The sequence below is a fragment of the Falco peregrinus genome, chromosome 17 (assembly GCF_023634155.1).
Source record: "Falco peregrinus isolate bFalPer1 chromosome 17, bFalPer1.pri, whole genome shotgun sequence".
NCBI classification, from domain to species: Eukaryota; Metazoa; Chordata; class Aves; order Falconiformes; family Falconidae; genus Falco; species Falco peregrinus.
In genome coordinates, this window is record NC_073737.1 from 4,406,643 (window position 1) to 4,432,544 (window position 25,902).

A 25,902-nucleotide genomic window follows, 5' to 3' on the forward strand; every position below is an offset into this window, starting at 1 on the left:
TCGCTGTAGGTGTTGGTCTTTCTGATTGCTTTTGTGTTTTGATGCAAGTCCATGTACTTTATTTCAGGGTAAAGAATAGGGAGGGGAAAAAAAGCAATTACTGGGGAGCTAATGGATATTTAGGTAACCTTCCCCTGGCTTTGTTTATGTGAGTGGAAGAACACACAGGCCAAAGAAAAGGCTGTATTTGTTATTTAAACTGAGGTGGCACCCAAAGGACTCATTTTTTTTCCCAAGGACCCCATTGTTTGTGTCCCTTCTGTTAAGTATTGTGATTATTAGTGAATTATGGCAGATGCCGTAAGCCATACTGGGATCACAGCCCCGCTCTGCTAAGCACTGTGTGTGGCTGTAGTTAAGGAAGAGTCAATCACCAGAACACTTACAGTGCCTTACAGGAAAGTCCTGTTGATTTGATAAAGGATGAAACCAGTTGGATTTGATGGAGATGAAATAAAAGCCTGTCTATATTGGGCTGCAGAAACAGTATGATAGTTTCGCTTTCCTGAATTGGAAGACCATCTCTAATTGATTTAATGGCTCTTGATCTGCAATGCTGGGGCCAGGTTTTAAGATGCTGAGACTTCTAAAGCCCCTTTTAATGTGCCCCGCAAAGACTTTTGTCAGTGTGGTCCTTACGATTGACTGCATTGGGGCCGTATCACACAACAGAGCCATGTATCTAAGTATTTAATTAGCATTAGCCCTAGCCAGAAAGTCCAGTCGACAGCTCATGGATTAGGGAAATACTCAAATATTAAATATATGAAATAATTATTCAGGAATGTTGTAACATCTATATCAAATATGCTGGATGTGCAGCAAGACCGGTTCTCCTGCTGCTGAGTCCTGACAACCGGCACAGAGAGCTGAGCAAACAGCCGGAGCTGCCAAGAGTCAGAGCTCATCACGGCGTGGGTCGTACAGGTCACACCGTCAGGAACCTTCCTTTCTCAGTGAAGGCCACGGGCAAGATGCACCAGGGCAGAAAGAGGCTGGAAGGAACATGCTTGCAGAAGTGAGCCAAACAGCACCAGAAAACAGTAAAAAACAATGACCAGAAACTCCATCGAAAGAGTTAATGAATGTAGAAAACCCGTCACTTGCTTTATTGGAAGAATGTAGCAGTAAGCAAGCACGGGGTGCATTAAGGCCAGCAAGTTGTTACGGTTGTTTCTAGATAGACCTGATACTAGTTCTTAAATTGGGAGCCAACTCTCAGGTGGAGTAGTTACCTTAGAGACCAAACATCCAGAGCCAGTTACCTGGTGTAGGACTAACAGCTTCAACTCTTGTCTGTTCCCTTGTCTTTTCGGTAGGAATAGTGATATCAGTCTGTTACACCCTTCGATGTAGGTATTGCCTACGGTCTCTGGGTTGCCTCGGGGGGGAGTTCTTTGACCTCTGTTTATTTATCTATAAAGTGAGGGTAATATTTGCTCATAAGCAGCATCGCAGGACTTACCTGAGTAACGGTTGCAGAGCCCTTGGATGAGAGGTGCAGTACAAGGGCAAACAACTGATGTTTGTTCTCCCTGGTACCATGATTTGACTTACGAATGTTGCAGCCTGGAAACACACTCTGTGTAAAAACTCTGCGAAGCCCTAGGTGGGTCAACACTGATGGGACTGCAGTGCCCGTGCTGTGAATCATGGTTTAGTAGTATTATTGTCCTGGGTTTACTTTGTGGAAGATACATATGGAGTAAATCTTGTATCGTGCAAGTCTGAATTACTTGTGATTGCCAAACATAAACCATTCCACCGGTGTGAAGAGGCTGGGTGACCATTTGGCTCCTGAAATACCCGATAATCTCGTGAATCTGTTAGTGATAGAAAAACACCGTAACGTGTAGCCTTAAAGGATATGGAGGAACAGCTAGTGCTTTCTACTCTTTTTTTACAGAGTTCAGATCATTGAGATAAATTGCCTTTCTTCCGTTCCACATTCATCTTCATACACCTATTGCTCTCCCTCATTTGCCTCCACGCACATTTTGGGACAGACCAAAGAGCGTGTATCTTTAAACAGTGTGCTCTGTGTTTAAGGAAGCCTGTCCAGTCACCCTGATGAGAATGAAAACATTCTTGAAGATATTTTGATTTTATTTCCTTTCCAGAGACCCTGTGGGCAGTAACATTTGATCTGACCCCTTCTGCTGATTGGACATTTTCACGCTGCTCACTGATGGCAGTGAAACCCTCGATGCAGAGCGTGTTCTCACGTGTGCTCTCTGCTCACGAGAGAGAGATCTCAGTGCAAGAGAAATCCAATGTCTTTTCCACAGTCTTCTGTTTCCTGCTGCAGTTACTGTGGGATCACTTTTTCCAGCCTTCCTCTTTCTGTCTCTTCACCAGAGAAGCACACAGGCTGTGGCCTGGAGCCACAATGTCACCTTTGTTCTCTTTTTAGTTTGGAGTGAAGAGCCAGGAAAGGAACGGAGGGGTCTGAACAGCCCTCAGGGCAATGGCAGCCACCGTGCACCGCCAGAGATGCGTGCAGGGCTCTGATTTGCACAGTGTTTATCTTCAGCACCCGACCAGTGTTTTGGGCTGCAACTCCCAATTCAAGACGGGTTCTGCCAAAGAGCTGTTCTTGTGTGCTGGGATGCGGTGAGCTCGCCGTGTGCTGCCTCTGGAAGGAAGCCCAGCATGACCTGCTTAAGCATCCACCTTTGCAAGTGCTCAGTTCTGTAAAGGCTTTGTTGATCTTGGATTAACTGCACAAAAGTAAAGAGGGCTCTTAAACGTAGCAGCAGGCAAACCCTTTGCATGGAGGTTCGTAGCGTCATCTAAAACTATGGTGTCAAAGTCAAACACACCTTTAAACTGGGAGGTTTGAATTCTGTTGTGCTGTCTTGGGACACTGGAGAGCTGGATCACTTCCCTGGCCCCCAAGGATGTATTTACATCGATGCTTTAGTTCAGATCAGAATCTCTTTTTTGGTATGGGTCTCGAGATCGTCCTCTCTCAATGTGTTTCGGTTAACATCCCAGAGCAGTCAGAGAGAAGAGAGACTGAATCCTTTTGACGTGAAGCTAAACTGGATCTGCTCTGAGAGTTTATGGGACCAGACTGGAGCTGGTTAGATGTAAATCCTCTGAAATGTCTGTGTTGTGGACACTGTGTACTCAACACCAACTCTTGTGCTCTGCAGATTTGCTCATACTGGGCTGCATCGCTTACAAATATATACACAGGCACAGTGGCGACATGACGAGGGAAGTCATTTAGGGATAAAAGATCTGTATTCATGTATTTAGCTCGTAGAAAAATCTGTCCCTCAATCTGTGCATCAGTTTAAGAGTTCTTTTTCTTGTTTGCTATTTTCCTTTCTCCCACCCTTCATCTGTCATGCCTGTCTGGAGTACAAGCTCTTCAGGGCAAGGACTCTTACTAAACGCACGAGCGTTGGTTACCACCATGCAGTTCCAGCTTTTGTCGGGGCCTCTAGGCACTGCAAATAAACAACAGATTTTGGAATGATGAAGAGGCTGATTTATCTCTCTGTATTTCTTCCCCCAGTCTGTTTCACCCTTGCGTAGTTAGGGATCAGGTCACAATACAGCCTGGACCCAACGGATGAACTGGGCATTGGGTGTTTGTTCCAGGTGGCTGCAACTGGTATGGACCCAGCAAAGGGAAAGGTCCCATGCAGAAGGCTGCTGACAGTTACAGCCCCATGTTCTACCACACCAGTAACGCACCAAAGCAATGCTGCGCTCTGGAAAAGTTGAATTACTAACCTCTTGCTGATCTCTTCTGACAGACTGGTGTTACCTTTCCCGAACAGAACAAGTTGAAAAAAATATCGGAGTGCCTGGAAACCCTTGGCTGGTTGAGGGATTGTTCAAGCATGCTGTCTCTTGTTGATGTGAGCTGCAGATATTTCTAACAGCTGCTCCTTTGGTTTTTAAGATCTAGCTCACGGGGCAGATTTTATTTTCCAGCAAGACTCTTTGAACCTGGTTCTTTTCATTTACACTGCGTTGCTACTGCTGTGCTCAAGCGCAGAAACGGGCCAAGTGGGCAACAACTATTTCTGCTTATTAATGTTCGTTGCGTCAGAATAGGGATGAGGCTGCTTTGTTTGGCTTTTCCAGAAATGCCAGGCTGTACAGTGCAGCGAGCAGCGCAGCCCGTGTGCTCTGCAGCCCTCTCCTGGCTGGATTCACCAGCGCTCGGCTGGAGAGGCAAGGCTCGATTTCTCTTGGTGGGGATGTGGCTGAACGCTTGTTTTTCAGAGCTGCTCTCAGGCTTCGGTCAGATTTACGCCTCACGATCTGTTCGCCAGTAATTACAGCTTCGGCTCTTGCCAGCTGACAGCTGTTGGAGAGGGGAGAGTGGCGATCCTGACGCAGAGCGGTCCCGAAGCTGTGCCATCCTGAACCTGTGGCCGCAGCGGCTCTCTGCCCGTGCTTAGAAATGGGACCAAATTAAGATGACTTGCTGATTGCCATCTCCACGGAGGAGAGAGAGCTTGGAGCATCTGTCCCTTCCTCTGCTTCTTAACCCTCTCAACCATGTCATTTCCGTGCCAGTTCTCAGCGGGATGACCACTAAAGCTTAGTTTCTGGTGTTTCAGGTTTTATTTCTCTGTAGTTGCTGCACTCCCCTTGCATTTTCTACACTAACTGTTTTGAGGATTTGGCATGTGGCTTGTTTGGGTTGGGTTGGGGTTTTTTGATGTCACACAGACATTCCTTTCTGCTTTAGAAGTGTCACTAAACTACTGTTGCTCAGTAATTAGTTCCATTGTTTTTGCTTTCATGGAATAATTGAATTGATCAGCTTGGTTTTGAAGCAGCAGAGATTGCTAAGCCAAGAATATTTTCTGTCCCATCCAGTTTTCTCAAGGACTCCGAGTATCTCTTTACTGATGATTTCCCTGCATATTATAAAACTTGCCCAGAGGAATGAAAAAGTCATTTGTTTTCTGTAGAGAATTAAAAAATAATGCTATCATTGTGCGGTGCCCTTGCCTGCAATACTGGACAGTCTTGCATTAATTTTCTGCTTGCTTGATCTCTGATATACAAAGATTCTATAGAACGTGACTGAAGCATGAACCCATGATTGTTATTAATTTTCTAACAGCGTGTACTGTGCAAGTCCCTGCCCTGCCTTTTCTGTTCTTCCCGTTTGCCATTTCAAGAGTCTGTTCAGAAAGCGGTAACGATGCTGCTGTTGCATCCCTCCTTTGCATGTCAGACGCTGGTAGATGAGCAGCGGCAGAATATGCTTGCCCTGTCACGGCAAAGAGAGGCTTTAGGAATACAGTGAGTTGTAGCAATTCATATCCAGGAGTCTCAAGGCTTTTTATGAGCGTTAAAGTCCTCATATTACTGTGTAGTGTCTTGTTTTGACATAGATGGGGGGGTAGACTACGTGGCTATATTTACTAGTAAAATATTTTCAGCCAGGCAGGCGGGTAGCCTCTGAGGTTCAGGTAGGTAGATTTTCCTTGGAGCTGGTGGGCTGAACAGCATCACCTCTTAGCACGCCAGTTAAGGCATTGAGCTTGCCCTCCCACCACGGTTTGCGTGTTCAGCGGGTTTGGCAGAGGAGCTGAGGAAAGAGCCGTGGGTTTATTCCCCGTCTCTTCTAAGCCAGGCTGTCCCCCAGGGTCAAGGGCACGCTCCACCCTCTGCTGATTTGAAGCCACTGCCTTCGAGGAGCCCTGACAGCAGGTCCTCCTGCACCCAGCAGCATGTCACCCACAGCTAGGCACCCTCCTGCCAATTCTTCGTCTTCATCCCTAAATTATTTTCTCTCCCTCAACCTAAACCAGTCATTTCCCCCCAGCTCTGCACCACTCTACCTTAACTTATGGTGCTGCAAGATGCAGAGGCTGTTCCTTAACCTTTCAGCGAAGATGGTGGTTATATAAATCCTCACCCCAATATGAGTCATGTATCAGTACCTTTTGGAAACTGGGGGGGTTGCGGTTTCCTCTCGGCGTAGGCGCGCTGCTCCCATCAGTGCTAATGGAAGTGACATACGCACATCAGCAGAAGAAGCTGTCCCTTCTGCTACTGGATTAATGTTCTTGCCAGTATGTTTGTGCCACCGTACACGCTGATTCCTCTGCTAGGAGACAGTGGAGGCAATTAAAATCTTGTAATTTCACACGAACAGAATCCTGCTGAGACATTCAGTATAATAGGAGCTCCCTCACGTGTCCGAGAAGGTCTGTAGTGCCAGCGGTTTCTTTCTTCTCTCCCACCGGAGTGAATTTCTATCCCTGTTTTCTCAGAAGAAATGAGTAATTCCTTGAGCTCATGCTCAGCTTACAGTCATGATGCTTTGCTTGCTTCTGTTCTTCTAGTTTAAGATGTTCCTCATCAACAGCTCTGGATGTTGATGGTCTGTTGTAGACCATCTGATCCTCAGATTAGCTGAAGCAACAGTAGCACGAGCACGTATTTTCTATTTTTTTTCTGCCAGTTATTCTTTTCTTTGGCACCCCTTTTCTGTTAAAGAAGAATCCCTTCAAATTGCCTTGAGATGACTGAAAAGTAATCAAATTATCTGCTCTGTTAGGTCAACGCCATAATGTTGAGCATTGGATTTTAAATGATGACAGAGGAGAAGGCCCCTGTCGTGCTGTCGCTTGTCAGGGATGCAGGGGCTGGATACTCTCTGTATATTTAATATTGCCATATTAAATTGAAATAACGCCAATCATAAATGTGGCTCTAAGCATTTTTTTAATCAGAAATGGGTTGAGGCTGTCCTCTGAGTCCAGCCAAAACCTTTTGGCTATAGCATAACTCGATAACATAGAAGGAAAAACTTGCATTTCTTTTATCAGTCCAATAAGGCAGCCAGTACCCTTTCCTGCCAGCGCAAGTGTGGTTTTAATCATAAGCCATCGTGTTGCCTTGTTTATACCTACTTACATCTTAAGGACAAAATACTGTGCAATTTGAGTCACGTTCCTCCAGCTTTAGGAAGTAAATTTTTGGTCTCTTGATGTACAGAATCCGTCTGCAACTTTAAATAGTATTTAAAAATCTTTAAAGACGCCATCAATTTCTGGATAGCTCTTTTGCACGCTATAAATTCTAGGCAGATCTAATGAAAAGGCAGTGTTTTAATATGAGACAAAGACTTATTTCACTCATTCTCCACTGCCTTCATTTGTCACTGTGGCAGCAACATTATCAGATGTTCATGTTAAATACTGTACTTATTTATTTTGAGTAATGGATGGAGCAGGTTGCCATCTTTATGATCACTGAGTGGAAGAACAACTCTACCTTTTCCCTTATTGTCGTAACTCTTTTTTGACAGATGCAATGAGCTCTTGTTTCCCAAATGCCACACTGGACTGAGGGCCTGTGAGGATGCTTCAGGCTCCTAAATAAATTGGAAGGTCCAGCTCCGTAGCGTTTCAGGCCCGAAACGCCGGCGGTTCGGAAAGCTAACTGAAGCTGGGAGTGTTGGAGGTCAGGAGAATGCTCCGTGGAAGTTATTACCGGATTGTTGACCTGTGCTTTGCTCTTTCTTCTTGATCCCTCGGAGACTTGGCTAGGTGGACCTCTGACTTGTCCCGACAGATAAAGTACAAATGATCCGCGCTTTGCAGCTCTGAATGCAATGCACAGAGAGCAGCCGTTCCTGGTGAGAATATAGCTTTTTCAAGTCGGTAAATGGAAGGTGAGTTGCCTTAAGTGGGACTACATTTTTGAAGGTATGTCTGCGTAGACACCCAAAGATACTGGGAGACACCCAAAAATACGGAGAGGCACCCAAAGGGATTCGTTTGCATCTGGATACGTAACGACCACATCGTAGTGCACGCCTTTGAAGTACTGCTCTTCTGTCCCTAAGCAATGTAAAAGCTTTCTTGAACCACCAGGCTTCTCTTCCTATTGAATTCTATAGGAAATTATCCTAATAGCACTGAAAGCAATATTAATGGCTTTCCAATTAGAATATCTAGATAGTTTGTTTATTTTATTGGCCCTCTGCGGCGGAAAATCGAAGGTTCCTGTGAATCTCACTTTAAGTTTTTCATCAGTGGGCCTTTTTGTCAGGAGCCAGATACTCCATAAAAAACAGATAAAGCAATTTAAAAGAAATATTTTGCCCAAGGAACAATAACAAGGCTTAGAAGACTCTCTTCTTTCTGGGAGTTTCCTTTAGGGAAACCTTTTCATTTACTGATTGAAAGATCAAATCGGCCCATAGAGGGAGCAGTGGGGTGGGCATGATTTTTCTCCTGATTTCTAGAAAAGCACACTTAGTTAAACAGGCCACCGAGAGGTTCGGTTTTAAAGGGAAAGGCGTCTGCGTGGTTGGATAGAAGGATGAAGAGGTTATCTGTAGGGAAGGGAAGGGAGATTTGAAATCCAATTCACAGTGCGAGTGGAACTGACAGGGTGAGGTTATATAGGACTTTGAAACGTGACATACACTCTGCAAGGGCGATTGGATAAATCATAAAATTCTGTCTTTATACCCTGTGTAGTTTATAGATGGTTTAAAGAGTTGTTGAATATTTTAATGCCACATAAGAAATTAATAGATCTATTTTAATTAACTTTGTTTTATATGAAATCAATCAGTTTTGTGGAGTATTATATAGTCCCATATATGAGACTATGTAATAGTTGCTTATTAATATGACATACAATTCATTAGGGTGATATGCTGATAATCCCATCTAATACAATGATGTTTGTTTAATTCCTGTAGTTCTTAATTATCAGTTAACTTTTTATGAACTATAAATAGGCCTTTAATAGGACATGCAGAAGTAACTGATGGCTGCACTATTTTCTGCTCCGTGTCTCCTGTCTGTTGTTTCTCTGCATTTTTCATACTAAGACTTCTCTGCTGATAGTCGGTGTCAATTTTGGGATCCCATTTTCCCAGCCAGAAATACAAGAATTGAGTAAGATTAATGACCCACCTGTCAGCTGTAGTATTTAGGCTCCAAATTTCCACTGATACCAGCTTTTTTTACTAGGACGTGGTCTGAGACCTGCCAACCACAACACTTTATCTCCCGGTTAATTTTTGATGAAGAGGAGACTTCAGTTCCGCATGTTGAAGAAGCCGTCCTGCGCCCAGCCCCTGCATCCTTCAAAAGATTTCAGGCTTGGTTTTAAAGACCTTGATTTAATCCTCGGATCTGGTCGTGGGAGCAGTCCTGGCCGCTCACTGCTTGTTTGGAGTAGGAAGCTGCGGTCTGCTGAGCGCACGGTCCGGCTTGGTCCAAAGCATGTTCAGCAGCTGCAGTTCAGTGGCTGGCAGGATGCTGCAGTCGCCACAATTCCAGCTGGACTGATGGGATCCAGGTCTAAAAGGATGCAGGATGCTCAGAAGATGGGTTTGTAGGACTGTTACGGTGGGCATAAGCGTAGGACAAGGGAAAAAAGACTGCAGGGAAGTGACTCAAAGGAGATGTGCTTTATTTAGAAGACACTCTTGCTTTGTATGGCACTTTGACTTGAGGCATAGGTGCAGTTTGTGTGTGTGTGTGTGTGTACAGGCGTGCAGGAGATCATGAACTGGCAATACTAGACATCCCTGGGGAACGTCAACCCTCTGCAGATGTTTAACACTTTTTTTTTCGGAGAAAACTAGTAGGTACAGAGTTGGAAGTTCTTGTTGTGATACTAATGATTTCAGGGCAGTGGGATCAGACAGCGTGGGACCCTTACCTACAGGCTGAGGCTTCCTTCTTGTCTTTCTCATCTCCTGGGGAAGCTGCATAAACCATTAATCTGATTTGGTAGGAAATAAATAGAGGAGGCAAAGAAGTGGTTTTTGTCTGGAGTGGGAAGAAACTGGAATATGAAACTGCAGGATACGGATTGTGGGAATTGCACTTACGATTCGAGCTACCGAAAGACTCTTGCTCATCACTTCATGCCTGATGTAGGCATACCAACCTCAGGCAAAGTTCCCAGTGGGATCTATAACTCTTGGAAAACCTGGGCTAATTAAAGAGTTTTAAGACCTTCACATAAACATCAAGTTGACAGTTTTCCTGAAGTGCTCAGATGTCACACAGGCAACCTCGGTACAAGCAGGACTCACAAAAACCTCATACCGCCTCATGACAGAGCACTCAGATATCGAGTTCTGATTTTTCTTTAATAAATAAGATACATTTGTTTCCCCAAATATGAGAATTACCTTAGGAAACCATGAATTTCAGAACAAAAGGCCAATTTTAAAAAACACCCCGGCACTTTTGTGTCTTTTCCAATAGGAGACAGAAGAAAACCTGTTCCTATTTCAGAACTAACTTCAGCATCTGCATTTGTCCCTTTTAATGGGTTCAATAGGAAGCGTCTCTGCATTTTCCTGACTAGGAATGTTTTTCTGAGCCGACTCCAAAGGGATGTTCCAGGGTTATTAACTGTGATTTTTCAGCAGCATGAAATCCACTGAAATTGTTTATACCAGCTATATCTGCCTAATGGGCCTAATCAATCTATCTCTAAGGTGAAGCTGTGTGCTTCACTAATCGTAAAGCTATGATAGTATATCTTGCTTATTTTTACTCTAAATTATGATAGGGTTTAAAATGAACCCTGAATTTGATTTATCAACTGCTATGATGCTAATTCAGCAATGAAGTCATGGTGTTCTGAGACTAAATATTAGCACTAATGAGAAAACATAGCTTCCATATTCTGTAACTCTGATTTTCCACTACATGTGGACAACTTCTAAAGTTGCGTGTAACTTAATCATGTAATCATTAACTAGGCAAGTACTTACACATAAATCAGTTTACCTGGATTAGGGAGTACCAGCAAATGTGAAACTAGATAGCGTTCCCCTGCCCGAGAATGCTGAGGCTTCATTTTTGGATTTTAGGCGAACTTGCCTGCTGCAAGACAGCGGTGGTTGTCCTGTCACATTTCCCGTCAGGATGAATGGAGCCTGCCTGTGGTTTTACAGAGTGTTCCCTCTCTTTAAAAACAGAAGCACAGAACTGAAGACACATAAACTGCCGTGTCTAAACAAGGAATGTGTAAAGCCAAGGTACCCGGGCTGAGACAGCTGAAACAGCCTGCTTCTCTGACAGTACGTCACTTCTATTGCCAGGCTCCAGGTTTTAGGTTCTTGCCAAAGCAGTTACTTGTCTGAGAATCCTGTGACAGTTTGTGCCCTTCATACCGTTCCCCTTTCAGGGGAAAAAATAAAATGCGCTCCATCCCACCGCGGACTTCCCCCCAGAAAACGTGTGGGATTGTCGGTCAGTCCTTGTATTTATTACATTTCTGTCTGCTTGTTGAGATTTCGGGTGGAGACACCGAGACATCCATGGCCGTTCGCTTTTCTCAGGAAAGAATTTCCTTCTCTGCAGGATAAAGAATGGTGGGAGATCTTTCTTCAAAATTGAGCATAAAGAAAAAACTCGTCACATTTCCAACACGAAATAGATCTGTTCTGAAAACCGGTGTTTCCAAAATTTGATTTAACAGTTTACCAGGACATTATTTCAACCTGGAACTGGTAGTGATTAGATCTCGGTGAGCTGCAAGTGATTCTGAACGAGACAGAGAGTTAATCTCTGTCTGATGCCCAGCTCGCCTTCACTGCGCCGCTTGCTGCTCCAAGCGCAGAAGGAAACACTGGGGCAGGAGCTGCAGCCTGTATAAACTTGGCGTTCTCTTAAACTCTCTTGGAATTACCTGACGGAGAGGTGTCATACCTCAGAGCTCATCTCAGGGCTGAATTTCAGGTTGTCTGAAGCGTCCCGTTAGGAGGCAGCGCTAGGGAATGAAGAGCATGTGCAAGCATTTAAATGGCATGAGAGGCTGCAGAGAGAGAAAAGTCTTTTCAAAATAAGGTCACCTGAAATTCATTTCGGCCCTAATCCAATATTCTTTAAAGCTCACTAGATTCAGTGGCTGTATGGTAAGGTTACATCCTCAATAATGTACTTTCCAAGTTCCATAATAAGGATTTTTATCGATGTTTTGCTAAAAATCTAGGGTTTAATGGCTGCATCTATGAGAAGCAGAAGTCCGAGCTGAATTCCTATCACTGAATTTTTTTAAATAGAACTTTATTGTGTAATAATAATCAGAAATGTATAGAATAAGGTAGGTAATTTACCTGCCAATACTTCTGACATGAGTAAGTAAAGCTGCTGACAAAAAACTGAGTGTTTAACTGAACGTCACTGCTGAATGTCAGAGGAAAAGTGGACAGGGAATGCTGAGAAATACCTTTTTAATGCAGGTTGGAATTTCACTGAATTTCAGGTAAACTCAAGTTAGTCCGGCTTGTTTGAAGGGAGTTGTTCTGTGGTGAGGCTGCTGAGCTGTTACCCTCTCCAGTGTCAGTTCAGCTGCGAAAAGGAAGATCTGCATTCTTAAATTTCCACTGCTACATCTTCTGTCTTCCTTCTGTAGCTGGGGATTTATGTACATTTTGCTTGTAATGGACCCTTGGTTTGAAGTGTGTGGCTGCTAAGATGCGATGTTTATTAAATTTGGAGGGAAGATCTGCAGAGGTGTGGACTTAAAAAATCAACATTAACTAATTAATCCAGCCCATTAGCCCAAAACCCACACCGGACCCTTACAGTGCTCGTAAGGCGGTACACTCGTTGTGTTACGGAGTCAAGGCTTTCCTCAGAGCACGGATTCATTCTTGACTTGATCAACTATTTGCAACAGTGGTTAGACAGCATGGTCACTTAATGTAAGGCATCTGAGCAGAAGACACTCCTGCTTGGTGCCGTGCATGGGCTAAACCCAAAACATCCATCACACGTGCATCAGTGACCCTGGGCATCCTTCTCTTGGTGATGTACGGTTCTAAACCTCCAAGTCAGGACGGGGCAGTGTTGCTTTTAAAAATGAACACAGAAATTATTCAGAAAATGCTGTGAACAGGCACAGTCATCATCTGCTGTTAAACGTCTTGGTGCTCTGCGTCCCACCCCTGAGCTCCTCGCGCTGCACCGGACCGTGCTGTCGCGGCGCGTAACGGTGAGGGAGCACGCGAAGCCAAGAACTGAGGCAGGTGTTATGGCAGATGATGTGAAAGCAAAGAGTTTGGGTTTGTGTCTCTTGTGTTTCCATGTGAGCAACTCTTCATCTTCATTTACAATTGAATTTCTTCCAAAACTAAATGTAAGGAATTTTGTAGCACACACGGCTGTGGTTAGTGGCACGGAGGAGACAAGAAGGACACCCTGGTAGAGGATCCCGGTTTCGTTCTTGGCTCTGCCTTTGCTGGCAGGTGAGTTCTCAGCCTTACTCCCTCTTCCTAGCTAGTGAAAGATGGGTCTTCCGTGGATCAGGCCTTGGGCTAGAAATGACAGAATCCTAGAGGCTGTATTTGTTTGCTCAGGTATTTAGTGACCTGTTTGGATATTTTTCACTCTAGTCACCTGCTTTTTTGTCTCATGGAAGCCACAGCAGCTGAAAAGCCCCAGCTTAGGTTACAGGCATGTTGTTTTAGTCCCTGCACAAACAGCCCTTGCCTCAAAGAGCTCTAGTCTCCAAGGGCAAGCAGGGGCAGGACTTAATCTTCTCATTTTCCAGCTCATAAAATGACTTGTCTAAGGTCGCATCTCTCAGTATCTCAGGCATTAGTTCCATAGCAATAATGAAATAGAAGAGAAGTTACATCAGAACATGGAGCAAAAAGACTTGTAAAATTAGTTTTCAACAACTTGGATGTTCTTAAGTATGTTTTGTTGATCTCTGAATGAGAAAAAAATACAACAGTATCAGCTTTGTTCAGAATGAGCGATGTCACCGGTATTTTCCACCCTCTTACTCACATCAGAGTGAGCGGTGGTGCAGTCGTGCCTCCACGTCGGCAGCCAAAGCTGTGTCCTGCAGGAGCTTTTGTGGGCCCGTGTTCCGTGTGCCGTCGCTTCACGGTTAATAAAAACTGATCCCACGTGTCTTTCTGACAATGCAGCGTTGTTTTTCAGGGAAGTAAAGGCCACTGGGGTCTGTGGGGACAGTCCTCTGGAGGCTTTCTGTCTGATCAGGAAGGTTCTGTCTTGGAATTGCTCAGACGGTTGTTACCTTGATTCTAGGGGCATCACGAGAACTGACTTGGAGCTGGTGGCATTTCTTCAGGCAGTCTGTACTGGAGGTAACTCAAGGGTAATTCTTCCTACAGTCATTTGACATGATTTTTTTTTTTTTTTTTTGTTAATTCCCGTAGTGGGATCTAACACCCAAAAGCGGGAGAGGAAGAGTAGTACGAGGGCCAGGACTGAGTACAGGGAGGTGCAAATCCATTGCTGGGCTTCATTATCCTAGAAATGCTTTCTATGAATTCGCCTGCAACTCCTTAATCTCCTGCGTTGCCCAATATACTTATTTTATTTTATTTTTTACACTGATATCCGCCCTCCCTCCACACACGTGGCAGAGCGACCCTTACTAATATGATTTCAGGCATCGGCAAACCTGACTTTTAAGTGAAAACAAGCGAGAGATTCTACAGAACTATGGAGAAGCAGTTGAAAAGGAAGCGTGTTAATGCCTCGTTTCGGGATGTTGTTGAGGTCCCCATCCTTTTGACTCCTATTTGGAGAAGGGGAGAAAACAAGCAGACAGTGCAGCACACAGGACTCGGGTGGTTAATGTACTGTGTGTTATTGCTGTAAAGCCGGGACCTCAATCTCTCAGCTCTCCAGAACACAAACAGTCCTTGGCTTTTATAGAATCATAAAGAGCTGCCTTAAAGGCTGAGGACAAATTCCAGCCCTGATAGGAATTGGCGCAGATATTACTGTATCCAAAGGGAGTTAGAGTTTCTTGCAGTGTGGCTGAATTTGATCCACAAGTGAACACAGTTGTCCCATCAAATTCTACCGAGCAGCTTGTCTTCTGCAGTCTTGCCATTCAACCGTCACGTAAAATGACGTTTTCAGCTGAGTTCCATCTAGCGGAAGAGTTTTGGGATCTCTCCAGCATGCAAGCAGAGGAGCAGGGGGAGGAATCTAGCTGCCGAGGAGATCCAAATGCAAGAGGAAATCTAACCCTGCAAAACTTGTAATTAGTCTTAATGCCTTTGCTTTTTTCATACCTTTTTGGATGAAGTGTGCCATGCAATGGAAATTTGTGATGAATTTGTGATAAATAAAGCTCTGTAGTCTTCACTGAAGGCTCGGTATGGAAAATAAAAAGGCATTTGTTACAAGATTGAATTAGTGTAGGATCTCTCCGGCTATAATGAGCTCAGGTTTTCTAGCAGCGTTAAATAAACTCTTGCCTGTATCTCCTGCAGTGTGTGGGGTTTTTCTCCCTGAGAGCATATTTCTTTCTACTTGATCAGCTCATCTCTTGCAGATGATAAAATTATCTGCAAAGATTTGTATCTGATGTTGTGCCATAAATCATATTTAGTTGTAGGATTAACATTTGCAAGCATAGAACATTTATGGAGGGGAAAAAAAAAAAAGAAGGTGGGGGACTGGCAGTTGCTGAGTATTTACATGAAGAAGAGAGATGGGATTCAGGATAAACCTTGCAGACTTTTCAGGTGCAGGACCGTTTTTACAAGGTGTGGATGTGCCCAGCTCCAGCGAGCATCAGCTGAGCCGCTTTGATGGTGCTCTTCTTGGTGAGGTTGTAAGATAAAGAACCCAGGAAATCATGACCTTGGGCAAGCAGCTTTGTCGTAGGAGAAATAAACAGATGTTCCAGCTGTGCCGAAAGCTACGCATGCTGGCAGCCAGGTTTTTCCAGTCCTTTGACATGCTTGGGCTGGTCTGGGTTCTGTAGAAATGCTCAGCCCCTTTCAAAGAACTGGAAGAAGAGCCAGTTTTTTAAAGGTTTGTATTACCAGCAGCTTCCAGTTTACCCTTCATAGCCGGGTTATCCGAGAGAGGTCAGAACTCAGCACGCCAGAGCGCTTTGGAAAGCTGCCCGCAGCCGCCAACAGGAGCGCAGCCCCTCTGCTCCGGCTGGGCGCGCTGCAGGGGGCAGGATGAGGCCGTGAGTAGGTGGGCGTTCAGCAGGGGCCTCCGTGGGAGCCCCGAAGGTTTACCTGGCCACCAGAGCTGTGCAACGAGCGCGGGCGTGCTGAGCCCCCCGCCGGCTGGAGGCTGCGTGGCGAGAGATGCTGTGCAAACTCCCGACGAAGCGCGTTATTGACACGTTTCTCTTTTTTTTTTTTTGATCTCTCTTTCTCTGTTGCAGGTTCCTCACCACATGAAGACTTTACCCTATTACAGTTACGACCAGCCGGTGATCGGATACTGCCAAGCTCATAAGCCTCTCCATGTAAATAAGGGGTACGATGCCATGTCCCGGGAGCAGGCTGAGACGACCAACCTGGAACTCAGTCGAGACCACAGCTTCATAGCTACAATCGCACGTTCGGCTGCTCCAGCCATTTACATTGAGAGAATACCAAACTAACGGTGGAGACGACTGCTTCAGGGGGCGGAGTGGGGAGCTCTTTTGAGGGACCTTTCATCTCAGAAGAATCCAGGGCAAGAAACTAAAATCTACCATTCCAGTTACAAAATGTTCCAACACAGACAAAGGGAAGGGGATAAAGCAAACTCCGCAGACTCTGGAAATGCTCTCTTGCAGTACACACTGAGAACTTCGGGATTTTCTTTGCTTTAAACTTTCCAACAAATTCCTCAATGTAAATATTAAAAGAGAGATTGTCAAGTTCTTATTAAAAAAAAAAAAATAGATTTCACTCTAGCTACATAAAGGGATGGATTAAGAGTTTTGTTTGTATATTTGATTTTTCTACATTGCACGGTTCCAGGGAAGGAGAACCACAGGTAAAAATAAAAAGGGTGGGGAGGGCCGGGGTTGGGGTGGGGTGGGTCAGCCATGTTTCCTTATTAAGTGTTTATTACTCTTCAAAGATTTGTTTAATATTTTTGTTCTTTTTAAAGAAATGAAAGATAGATATATATTTTCTTTTTTTCTTTTGGGGGTTTGGGTTTTGGTTGGGGGTTTTTTGTTTGTTTGTTTGTTTTTTTTAAAGTGGTCAAGCGCTAATATTTCAAACTTCAGACATGGGCATTAAAGCTTATGTTGAACCAAAAGGACATTGGCAATTGATGCAGCAGAAACAAAGAAACTTGGGTGCATGTACATTTAAGACACAGGCTGTACACTATGGAGGGTGCTTTTGATTTTTACTATCTTCATTGTGCTTCATTGTTGACACTATAATTACTTTTCGGGCTCTAAAATAAGGGGAAAACATGCGGCGGAGTATCGACTCTCATACTTACAGTCCAGCAGTGCTTGTTAAGCAAAATTAATGGACGTTTGGGAACCAAAATGGAAGTGATGTGCTTGAAATGGATCAGAAGGAAAATCTTTTAAAGCAAGAGTATTTGGTGAAACTCACTGGCTGACACAATTTCTAAAACACAGGAGAATGTGTAACATTGTTTTTTGGTTTTTTAATTAATTATTATGATCAGTTAGTTTTTGTGTAGTTTTTATCAATAAAATGACAACAAAAAAAGTGGTGGAAAAAAAAAAAATAAACATATTATTTTGTGGTTGGGACGCCACAGCCAAGCTACTGTTTGAATGATTTCTGTGGGTATGTGACATGGTGACTCTGGACAAAGGGAACACTGCCTTGTCCTGTTCCACCTCTGTCTCGCCTCTTAGAAGGAGCTCAAAGAATTGTTTTGAGGTTTAATAAACCTGAGTCTGAAGAAGCTCAATTTATTTGGCCTGTCTAAGAAAAAGAGGGGATTGATCAGAACACCCATGCGGGCCTGGGGGAGGGGAAGAGGGGGAGAAGCAAAGTAAAAAAAGTAAAAAAGTTTTTTACTAAGGGTGGGGTTTTAGTGTCTTCTGTCAGAAGGCAGGTTTTTCCAAAACAAACCCCGATTAAAACATCAAGGTATATGTTGTTTACTGGAGGGCGAATAGTACAAAACCAGGGTTTAGAACATAGTGAATTTTGTGATTGTTTCAAGTGGTTTATATTGGGTGTTTTTATGAGAAATACACTTGGCCACAAGGTAAGGGCTTAATGAATTTCTGGAAGTGCCGCGTCTTGTGTCGCGTATAGGATATTACATTGTTTGCTGTGTTTCTCGCTTGAAAAACTTACGTCTTTTTCTCTGAAAGGAGGAGTGTCTGTGGATGCACACATTCAGGGCGCTAGGCAGCTTGCAGGGAAACGCCGACGTACAAAGTCAACTTGATGCATCAAAGGTAACGTATTTAGAATTAAGTGTTAGGAAATGAAAATGGAGTGAAAGGCTGGGCGATGAGTTTACGGCCAGCTCCGTTAGACACCTTGATATCTGTCAGCTTGAGCAGTGCTGCGGACGGAGGGAGAAAGCTGCTGGAAACACTATAGTTTCCTTCAAATTGAGTTTAAAACATTGACGACCCACAGACTATTGAGCTGAAAATGGAAGAACTCCCATTGATTCCTGTGGGCTCCGGATCAGCAGTAGAATGCATTTCAAAAAAAGCATCAAAAGTGTAATGGCATTCCCATGCTCCTAAAAGATGAGAATGGTAATGTTTTTATTATAAGGTTCATTAAAGACAGTTGTATAATTCTGGTTCTGTTTTTAACAGGGCAGTTATATACCTGCCAGCCTGATAATAGCAAAACCAGAGAAGGAAGTGTCAGGCAGGACCCCCCTGCTGTCTTTTTATATGGTTTTTTCCTTAAGCCCCCAGCTGCTGGGGTCATGTGAATATTGGAGAATAGCTGTTTATTTTGTAATTCCCTTTACAATCTTCATCAGTGCAACTCTCCCCCCCACACACACACACTCTGGGGAAAGCAACTTTGTAACTACTGAAAGGGAAGGTAAAATTAAACAAACTCCCTTTTCTCATTTCCTGATTTCAAAATAACTGAATTTTAGCATTGGTTTGGGGGATGTTTGGAAGTGGCGTTAGACTCCGATTACAGGTTTTCTGTGCAATTACTGGGTATTGTGCTGTTCAGGGAGAACAAAATACTCTGCTGTGTGCGCAGCCTCCTGGATGAATTTGTGCTTTTCTGCCTGAAATGTTGCTGGGTTTCTGCTGTTCGTCCACTGATGCCAGTTTGGGCAAGAACCCTATAACTTTTCTTTGTGTCCTTAACAATTAAGGAGGTAATGTTCCAAGAAGGCTTTGAAGGTGTGAGGTTGAACCTTACTTAAGGGCTAAAGGTCATGAAGAGCTAAATATTTATGTCACGCGTTGCTTTGGATCGAAGCAGAAGTCGGTGCAGCACATACTGAGCTGCCCGAGCTAGTGGGAGTTGGTTGTGGTGCTCAAACTAAAAGGGCTCTGTCTGAGCCTACCTTACCTAGAGGTAACAGGGATTGAAACTTAAACCACCATGGCTGCAATTAAAACAAAAAAAAATCCGATTAAAAACTTGCTCTTCGACTGCAATGCAAAACCCCAAGACTGTAATGCGTTCATCTCTGGTCTTTTGTTACAAGTTTCCTATTTGTTTTTTGTTTTTAAAGCATCAGTTGCTGGAATCATGTGATTATATTATAATATATTAACTTGAGCTTAAAAACATGTCCAAACTCTTCTTAGGGAAGGTCTTTCCACTCCTCTTTGTACGGTTCTGGTGAGGGAAGTGACTGCTTCGGAAGGGAGGATGGAGCCACTCACCAGGTGTCCAGGTAAGACCCAAGAAATTCAAACTTTCTGCAGCGTCCCTAATGATTCCTCTCCTAGCAAACAGCACACAGAGCATCACTTGACGAGGACTCATTCCTGAATGCTGGCGTGTGATGGCATCTTTATGGTTGTAGCACATTGTCTGAGCACCACTCTGCTCCCAGAGAAGGCTGCTGTCTGGCTGCCAGAGCTCGCGGGTGTGCAGTATCCAGACAAGCAAAAAAAAAAAAATAAATAAATAAAAAAAAATTCAGGCTGACCTTGAGACCAAAGCTGTTGAACTTTGTGCTGTGCAAAAGACAACAACTGATGCGACCAAATAACAGGTTCTGGAAGACTTCGGGAAAAATTGACTGCTGCCTGTCTCACTAGCTAATAATTGTCTTGCAAATGTCAGCAGGGCACTGAAATTATACTGTCCTGATAATGCTGTGGGTAGGATCTGCAACCAAGGAGAAAGAGCCTGTAAAAGCAGGCTGCTGCTCGGAATTATTTCCAAGGCTGGCAATATTTTGCTCTGAGATTTAGAAATCTTTTGGAATAAGCTGCCCTTTTCTGTAATGAATTGGATGTCTTCCGAAGATTGATAAACACAATTTTATCTTGACTCTCCATTGGAAAAAGTCCCTGGAGGAATTTGGCACATTGTACATGGGAAAGCTTGTGCTTTTACAGATATTTTTAAGCTGCATGAAGATTTAAGGGTCTAACGTACTGCATATTGAAGGTTATTAATTTTTAGGTCGTTCTTGCCACTGGGCTCCTTTAAATGTCACTAGTCACTTTTTTTAAAACCTATATAAAGGAAAGGGGGTTAAAGATAAGGCTGTAAGTCCATCAAGCTGGAAACTTGCCTTAAATTAAGAAAAAGAAATTACCTGTCTGATACTATTGCCCATGCACAAGCATGCCTTCCTCATAATATTAAGAGCAATAACGAAGGCTCTGACAGACTTTGTTGAGTTCGGGCTTGTTAGAGGACAAGAATTAAATTCTCTCCTTGCTCTGCAGAAAAGAGGAAAGACGGATTTCAGGGATACGCAGCATGTGTTCCCCAGTGCCCTGCGGGAGCAGAGAATCTTCTTCCTGATCACCCCGGAGTCCTCCTCATCCCTGGAACGATGAGATTTGAGTATCATTGTTCCAGCAAGTGTTGTTATCAATGGCAGATCAGAATAAATCAGCAGGTCCCTTAAAAATCTAGCCAGCCTGACTCCGTCCTGGTAAAAAAGTAAAACAGAAAGACTGAAGTGGATGGGTCAAATGCAGAGCAAGGAAACCCAGACCCGCAGCAGTTTTGGGTCCTGAGTGGTGCAGCAGTACCACATACTCCTTCATCTGTTTCTCATGCGCTTATTTCACCAGTGCTTAATGCCCATTATTTGCTTTGATGCCCTGGTGGCTGGCATTTTAATAATACGGAGGCAGGTTAAAGTAAATTGGGCTACAGAGGAGAATTATATCTGTCATTACTGGAGTCGAGGGATGCATTACACCTTTGCCATTACTATGCTAAGTCATATTCTAGTATGGCAAAAATAAAACTACATTTGAGGCAGACAGATCACAGGGTTCTCTCCCACAAAGTCGCTGCCAAGCAGCCCTCCAGTGCTGGCTCAGCACTTCTGGGGTCTTCAGCGAACCGCAGAGATGGATGTGAACATTATCGCCTGGCATCGAAGACATGATGAGCTTCAGTGGCTTTAAGGTACATCACCCTAGGCAATTATTTAGGTGACTTTAAAAATAAAGCGTGCAATACATATATCTATAATTTCTCGTTTATTTTTGTTGTATGGTTGAGCTACAGGTAAGACAAGTTTTCTAAATAGCGACAGATAAGCTGCTAAATGCGTTCATCCTTTTTTTTTTTTCCCGGTAATTTTTGTATTTCTTTCCCTCTAGGAAGTATCAAAATTTGGCAGAAAAGGAAGAGAGTCTTTCCAAACTCCATAGCAGCTGAAACACCGTGCATCTGCAAGGCAGCCTTGAGTAACTCAGGAGTTACTGCCTCTCACGGAGGCAAGATGCAGCTGATCAGCTGCCATCTGGCCAGGTAGTAGATCTTACTCCTGTTGCATTGCTATGGAGACGATGGAGAAAATGGGTGGCCTCGGTGGTGGTGAAGCCATGACCTTTAAGACAGCTGATTGCATTAGTGACCGCAGGAGCTCCCCGGGGGGGACCTGCTGCCTCAGCTGCATGGAGTCCAGGTGTTTCTGACTCTGCTCCTGCTTTACTAGAGCACCTTGGGAATACCACTTTACTTTTTTAATTCCTTCCCAGATGTTAGCATGTCTCATTTCAATTGAGAGCTCGCTGGGAATGGAGCCTGCATCTTACGCCCAGCATTTTGCACCGGTGCTGCCTTGGTCGCAGTGATAACTTTTGGTGCAAGTGAAACAGAAATAATGAAGTCAAACAAGCCCTCCGTATCTCCCCCCCTTCCCCATCACCCCCCCGTGATACTTTGCATATTAAAAAGGCAAGTAAAATCAATTTGATAATGCAAGAACTATGGTAGCTCGTGACTTTCAATCAGTGCTTTGGGCTCCCCAGTGATCTGAAGCACTCTTACTTGCTAAAAGTGAATTCTCAGAACAGCAGGAACGGGGGGATCTTGATAGGCTGATGAAGAAGGAAAAAGCATTTTCCTCCAAAGTCCTCGTGGGATTTAGAGCTGAAAAAAGAGAGCAGGCTAACATATACAGTGATGTTAGTGTTCTGCTGAAAAACAAATGCGTGTCCCAACAATTCAGGGCAAAATTTATCTTAAGTCACCATCTTGTGACTTGCTTGTTTACTCAGGCTGAATTTTCAGGGAAAGATTGAATTTAACTGCAAGTGGACATTTCATTCATTAAAAGAAAAGGGCTGGCCAAATTAAATCGTAGAATAGTAGGAAAACATGGGTTGGAAAGGTCTTCTGGAGGTCATCTAGATCAGCGTCCTGCTGAGCACGGAGTTCACCTCGTAACGAGATCGGTGGCTCCCAGCCGGCGTTTCTGGCTGTGCCCGGCTGTGGTTTCGGTGGCCGCGGGATCGCAGGTTGGTGAGCGCTGCTGGCCTGCCTGGGGCGGGAGGTTACTGAGCACAGCAGCACGTTCTGCTCTTAAAACCTTGGGAATAGTGATTTCTCCATGATACATGCGTACCTACAGGATGCAGGTAGGACCTTCTTGAGGTTATGGTAGACACCAAGAAATTTTGGCTGCTTTAGGCGTATTTCTCTTGTATTCTTTTTAGAGCTGGACAAGTTGGAGCACCGGGCATTTAAAAGATGTAGTAAGAAAATCAGACCTTGTGGTAAAAAGACATTGTAATAATAATTAGACCTTGTTTGAGTTAATATTTGTGTTTACCCCACCCCAGTCCTGGATCCAGGGTCCATAGTCCCAGCTGCTGTAGAGAATTTAAGAAAAAAATAATCCTTGCCTGAAGAACGTTTTATCTGAGGATCATCCCAGGGAAAGCAGATGCATGCAGATGTACAAAAGAGCCCGTGAACAGAGTATTGGCTGTAAGAATTGTTGGAAATAGAAATGTTTGGTCCTTAGTAGTTAGTTAAAAAGAAAGCGCCATCCCCGAAGCGCTCTCAGCAATGTCAAGGAGCTTTTTTTCTCTTAAACTCAGGTGGCGGAGCCTATAGATCGTGTGTGTTTATGGGAAACTCCTCCGAGGCTTCGAGAAAGGCACAGCAGGAAGAACAAACACGCTTGGCTGATAACAAGAGCAGAGATGTAGGAGAGACTAGCGCCCGTGAATAATCAGAGGCAAGGCTTGTATTTCATGCATCCCAAGCGTGGGGCCAGATTCCTTTTTAAATTCCTCTTACTGGGCAAAGGAATGAACATTTCTATAAACTGCAGTTGATGGTACACAGGTTGTCATTTATAAACAGCCTACTCAAACATTGCAGTATTTGCAATGTATTTATATCATATTATGAAAGATAAATTGTTGGCAAACATTCATAAAGTATTTATTGGACGTGCCACTGTTTGTTCAGTGATTTATAAATCAATGCTATAAAGTGTAAAGTGGTGACAGACTTTCAGATAAATTCTTTGCAAAATATTTGCTGTGCATCAATAATTCTGATATTAATTAGTTTACAGTTTATCCACAAGTGCTTTGGGGATGATTTATAGTTCACTTTCTCACTAGCCCAAGTCGCAAAGGGTCTGGCTCGGGGTGTGTGCTAGACCTGCTGGTTGGTCGCGTTCGTAGTTCAGCCTAGAGCTGAATCTGGCCCTGTTTGGTGCATCTTCTTTGCAAACTCATTGCCAGGAGGCAACAGCAAATGGAAGCAGCTAGAGGTGCTGAGGAAGGCAGGACAACCCCGAGCCTTCGGCAGCAGCAAGCTGCTTTAGCAGCCTGCCAGCAGCACTGAGCAACCCGGCCTCCGCCAGGAGCTTTCTCCCTGCTCCACTTTTTCTCCACCTTCCCATCTGAGGCAACGTCTTCCACCTTTTATCACCCCTTGGTTGTCAGCCCATTTCCATTAAATACTTAGAAACTTCGTTGGAGTGATGCATTTCCCATTGTTTGGCTGATGTTTGAGACCTAAAAGGTTTCTGGTGCTTTTCATGCAGGGAGGGAAGAAAAACCCAAACCCACAAACCAAAAATCACAACAGGATTCTCACTTTACGAGTTCCTAATAGCCAAGTTGACTTCTGTATCCCCTCCTCCACTCTCCCTGCAAAGCATTAAATGACTCAGAAGAGCTGGAAAAACTTAGGGTGAAACCCTCAAGGTTAAAACAGCAGAGGTGCTAAGCCTTCTGAACAGCATGGGGGGTGGTAAGCCTGTCCTGTGCTCTCTAGAGCACCCAAAAATCTTAGAAAACATTCTGTAGAAACGGTGAGTTATTAATATGTGCTTGAAAGAAAGGTCACTTGTTGCCTTAGCAAAAGGTTTTCACATTGATGAATGGAATGCCCGAATGTGCAGCAGGTGGGAGGCAGGACGGGGCTGAGCGGAGGGCTGGCTTAGCTGGGGTGCTTGATTCCCTTCACCTGGAGGTTGCACATGCTCCTTAATCTGCCTGGGGGGCTTTGCTGGCCACGTTCTCCTTCAGTTGCTCTGTGGGGCTCGGTAACAGCAGATGAACAGCCATGGGGTTCCTTCCACAAGCTTAGAGGTACCTAACTCTTAAAAGACACCAAAATACGAAGGCTTTCGTCTTTAAAGGACCGAAGCTGCGCCTGTTGAGATGCAAATGCACGGTAGGTTATATTTATCTATGCAAATGAGTTTTGAAGTAGTGCTTGAAATTCATTCTGGTTAGAGTGCGGTCATCTTTTGCTTAAACTCACTGAGGTTGAAATCTTAGTCGGTTTTAGAACTGTAGAAATTAGAATGACTAGTACTAATAGAGTGTTTGTGAAGTGCGCGTCGCTATCTACTCATGTGCTTGTTTACACAGACAAAACAACCTTCTTGTGGTATAAGGAGCTATTCTTAAATAAGTGCGGAGTTAGCTTTTGGTGATGGATGTCCTCGCTGAGGTGGTAGAAACGTTTAGACCTGTGTTAATGTCCTAGTGAAGATGAATGAAGAGCAGTTAATATGTTTGTTCCATCAACAAGAGGATAGTAAGAGTACATAGCTGCATGCCTAGACACTCCAGTATCTTTTGCCTGATGGCAGTTAGTTGGTATGTTTTATTCCCATTTGATGAAGTTTTTGGTGAATAATTACAGCCCACTGAAACAGCTCTGAGTAAAGGCCCCCTAATTGCCCTCCCTTGGGAAATTTCAGGCAGGATTTTTGTAGCTTTGTTTTGCTCTGACTTTCCTTTTGAAAACAGACTTCTGGGGAACAGCTCTGTAGAGGTGGAACTGCGTTTGAGCTAAATGGGGCTATCTAAATGCATTACAGCTTATTGTGCTTGCACTTCCTTAGCTACATTACTACTAAGAGCAACCTTTAGACAACTGAATGAAGCAGGGATAGCAACGTGCAAGAGTCGTGTGATTGGTGTGCATTATCAGGCTCCTGCTGGCAAGAGCCATCAAAAGAAAATGTGGGAGTGATAGCCCTGGATAGTACACCAGGAAATGTCAGGTATTTCAGGCAAGGAAAATTGGTTTGAAATCTGGATGCACTACCAGGTGAAGCTTCAGGAAGCACTGCAGGGAGCCATCCCTTCTTTGTGAGCATCCCTGACCCTCCCCTCAGATCTCAGGTTATTAGTATGATACATTTAGGCTTATCGATTCAAAGGGAGTGAATTTGTCTTGTCCGGTACCTTTTGAGAGATGTTCCGTGGCACACCTGACTTTCCTCTCGTGTCATACCTTGT

At 44.1% G+C, this 25,902-nt stretch overlaps 1 protein-coding gene across 2 annotated transcripts in view; it reads left to right on the plus strand.

Moving 5' to 3' along the window:
• Positions 1-16,695, plus strand: part of LRRTM4 (leucine rich repeat transmembrane neuronal 4) — a 224,037-nt gene extending 207,342 nt beyond the window's left edge. For both annotated transcript variants that reach the window (XM_027782250.2, XM_027782251.2), the window contains one exon: positions 16,153-16,695. In XM_027782250.2, coding sequence (XP_027638051.1) covers positions 16,153-16,374 — 222 coding nt within the window. In that variant the 3' untranslated portion in view covers positions 16,375-16,695. The remainder of the gene's footprint in view (positions 1-16,152) is intronic.
• Positions 16,696-25,902: the final 9,207 nt, after the last annotated feature.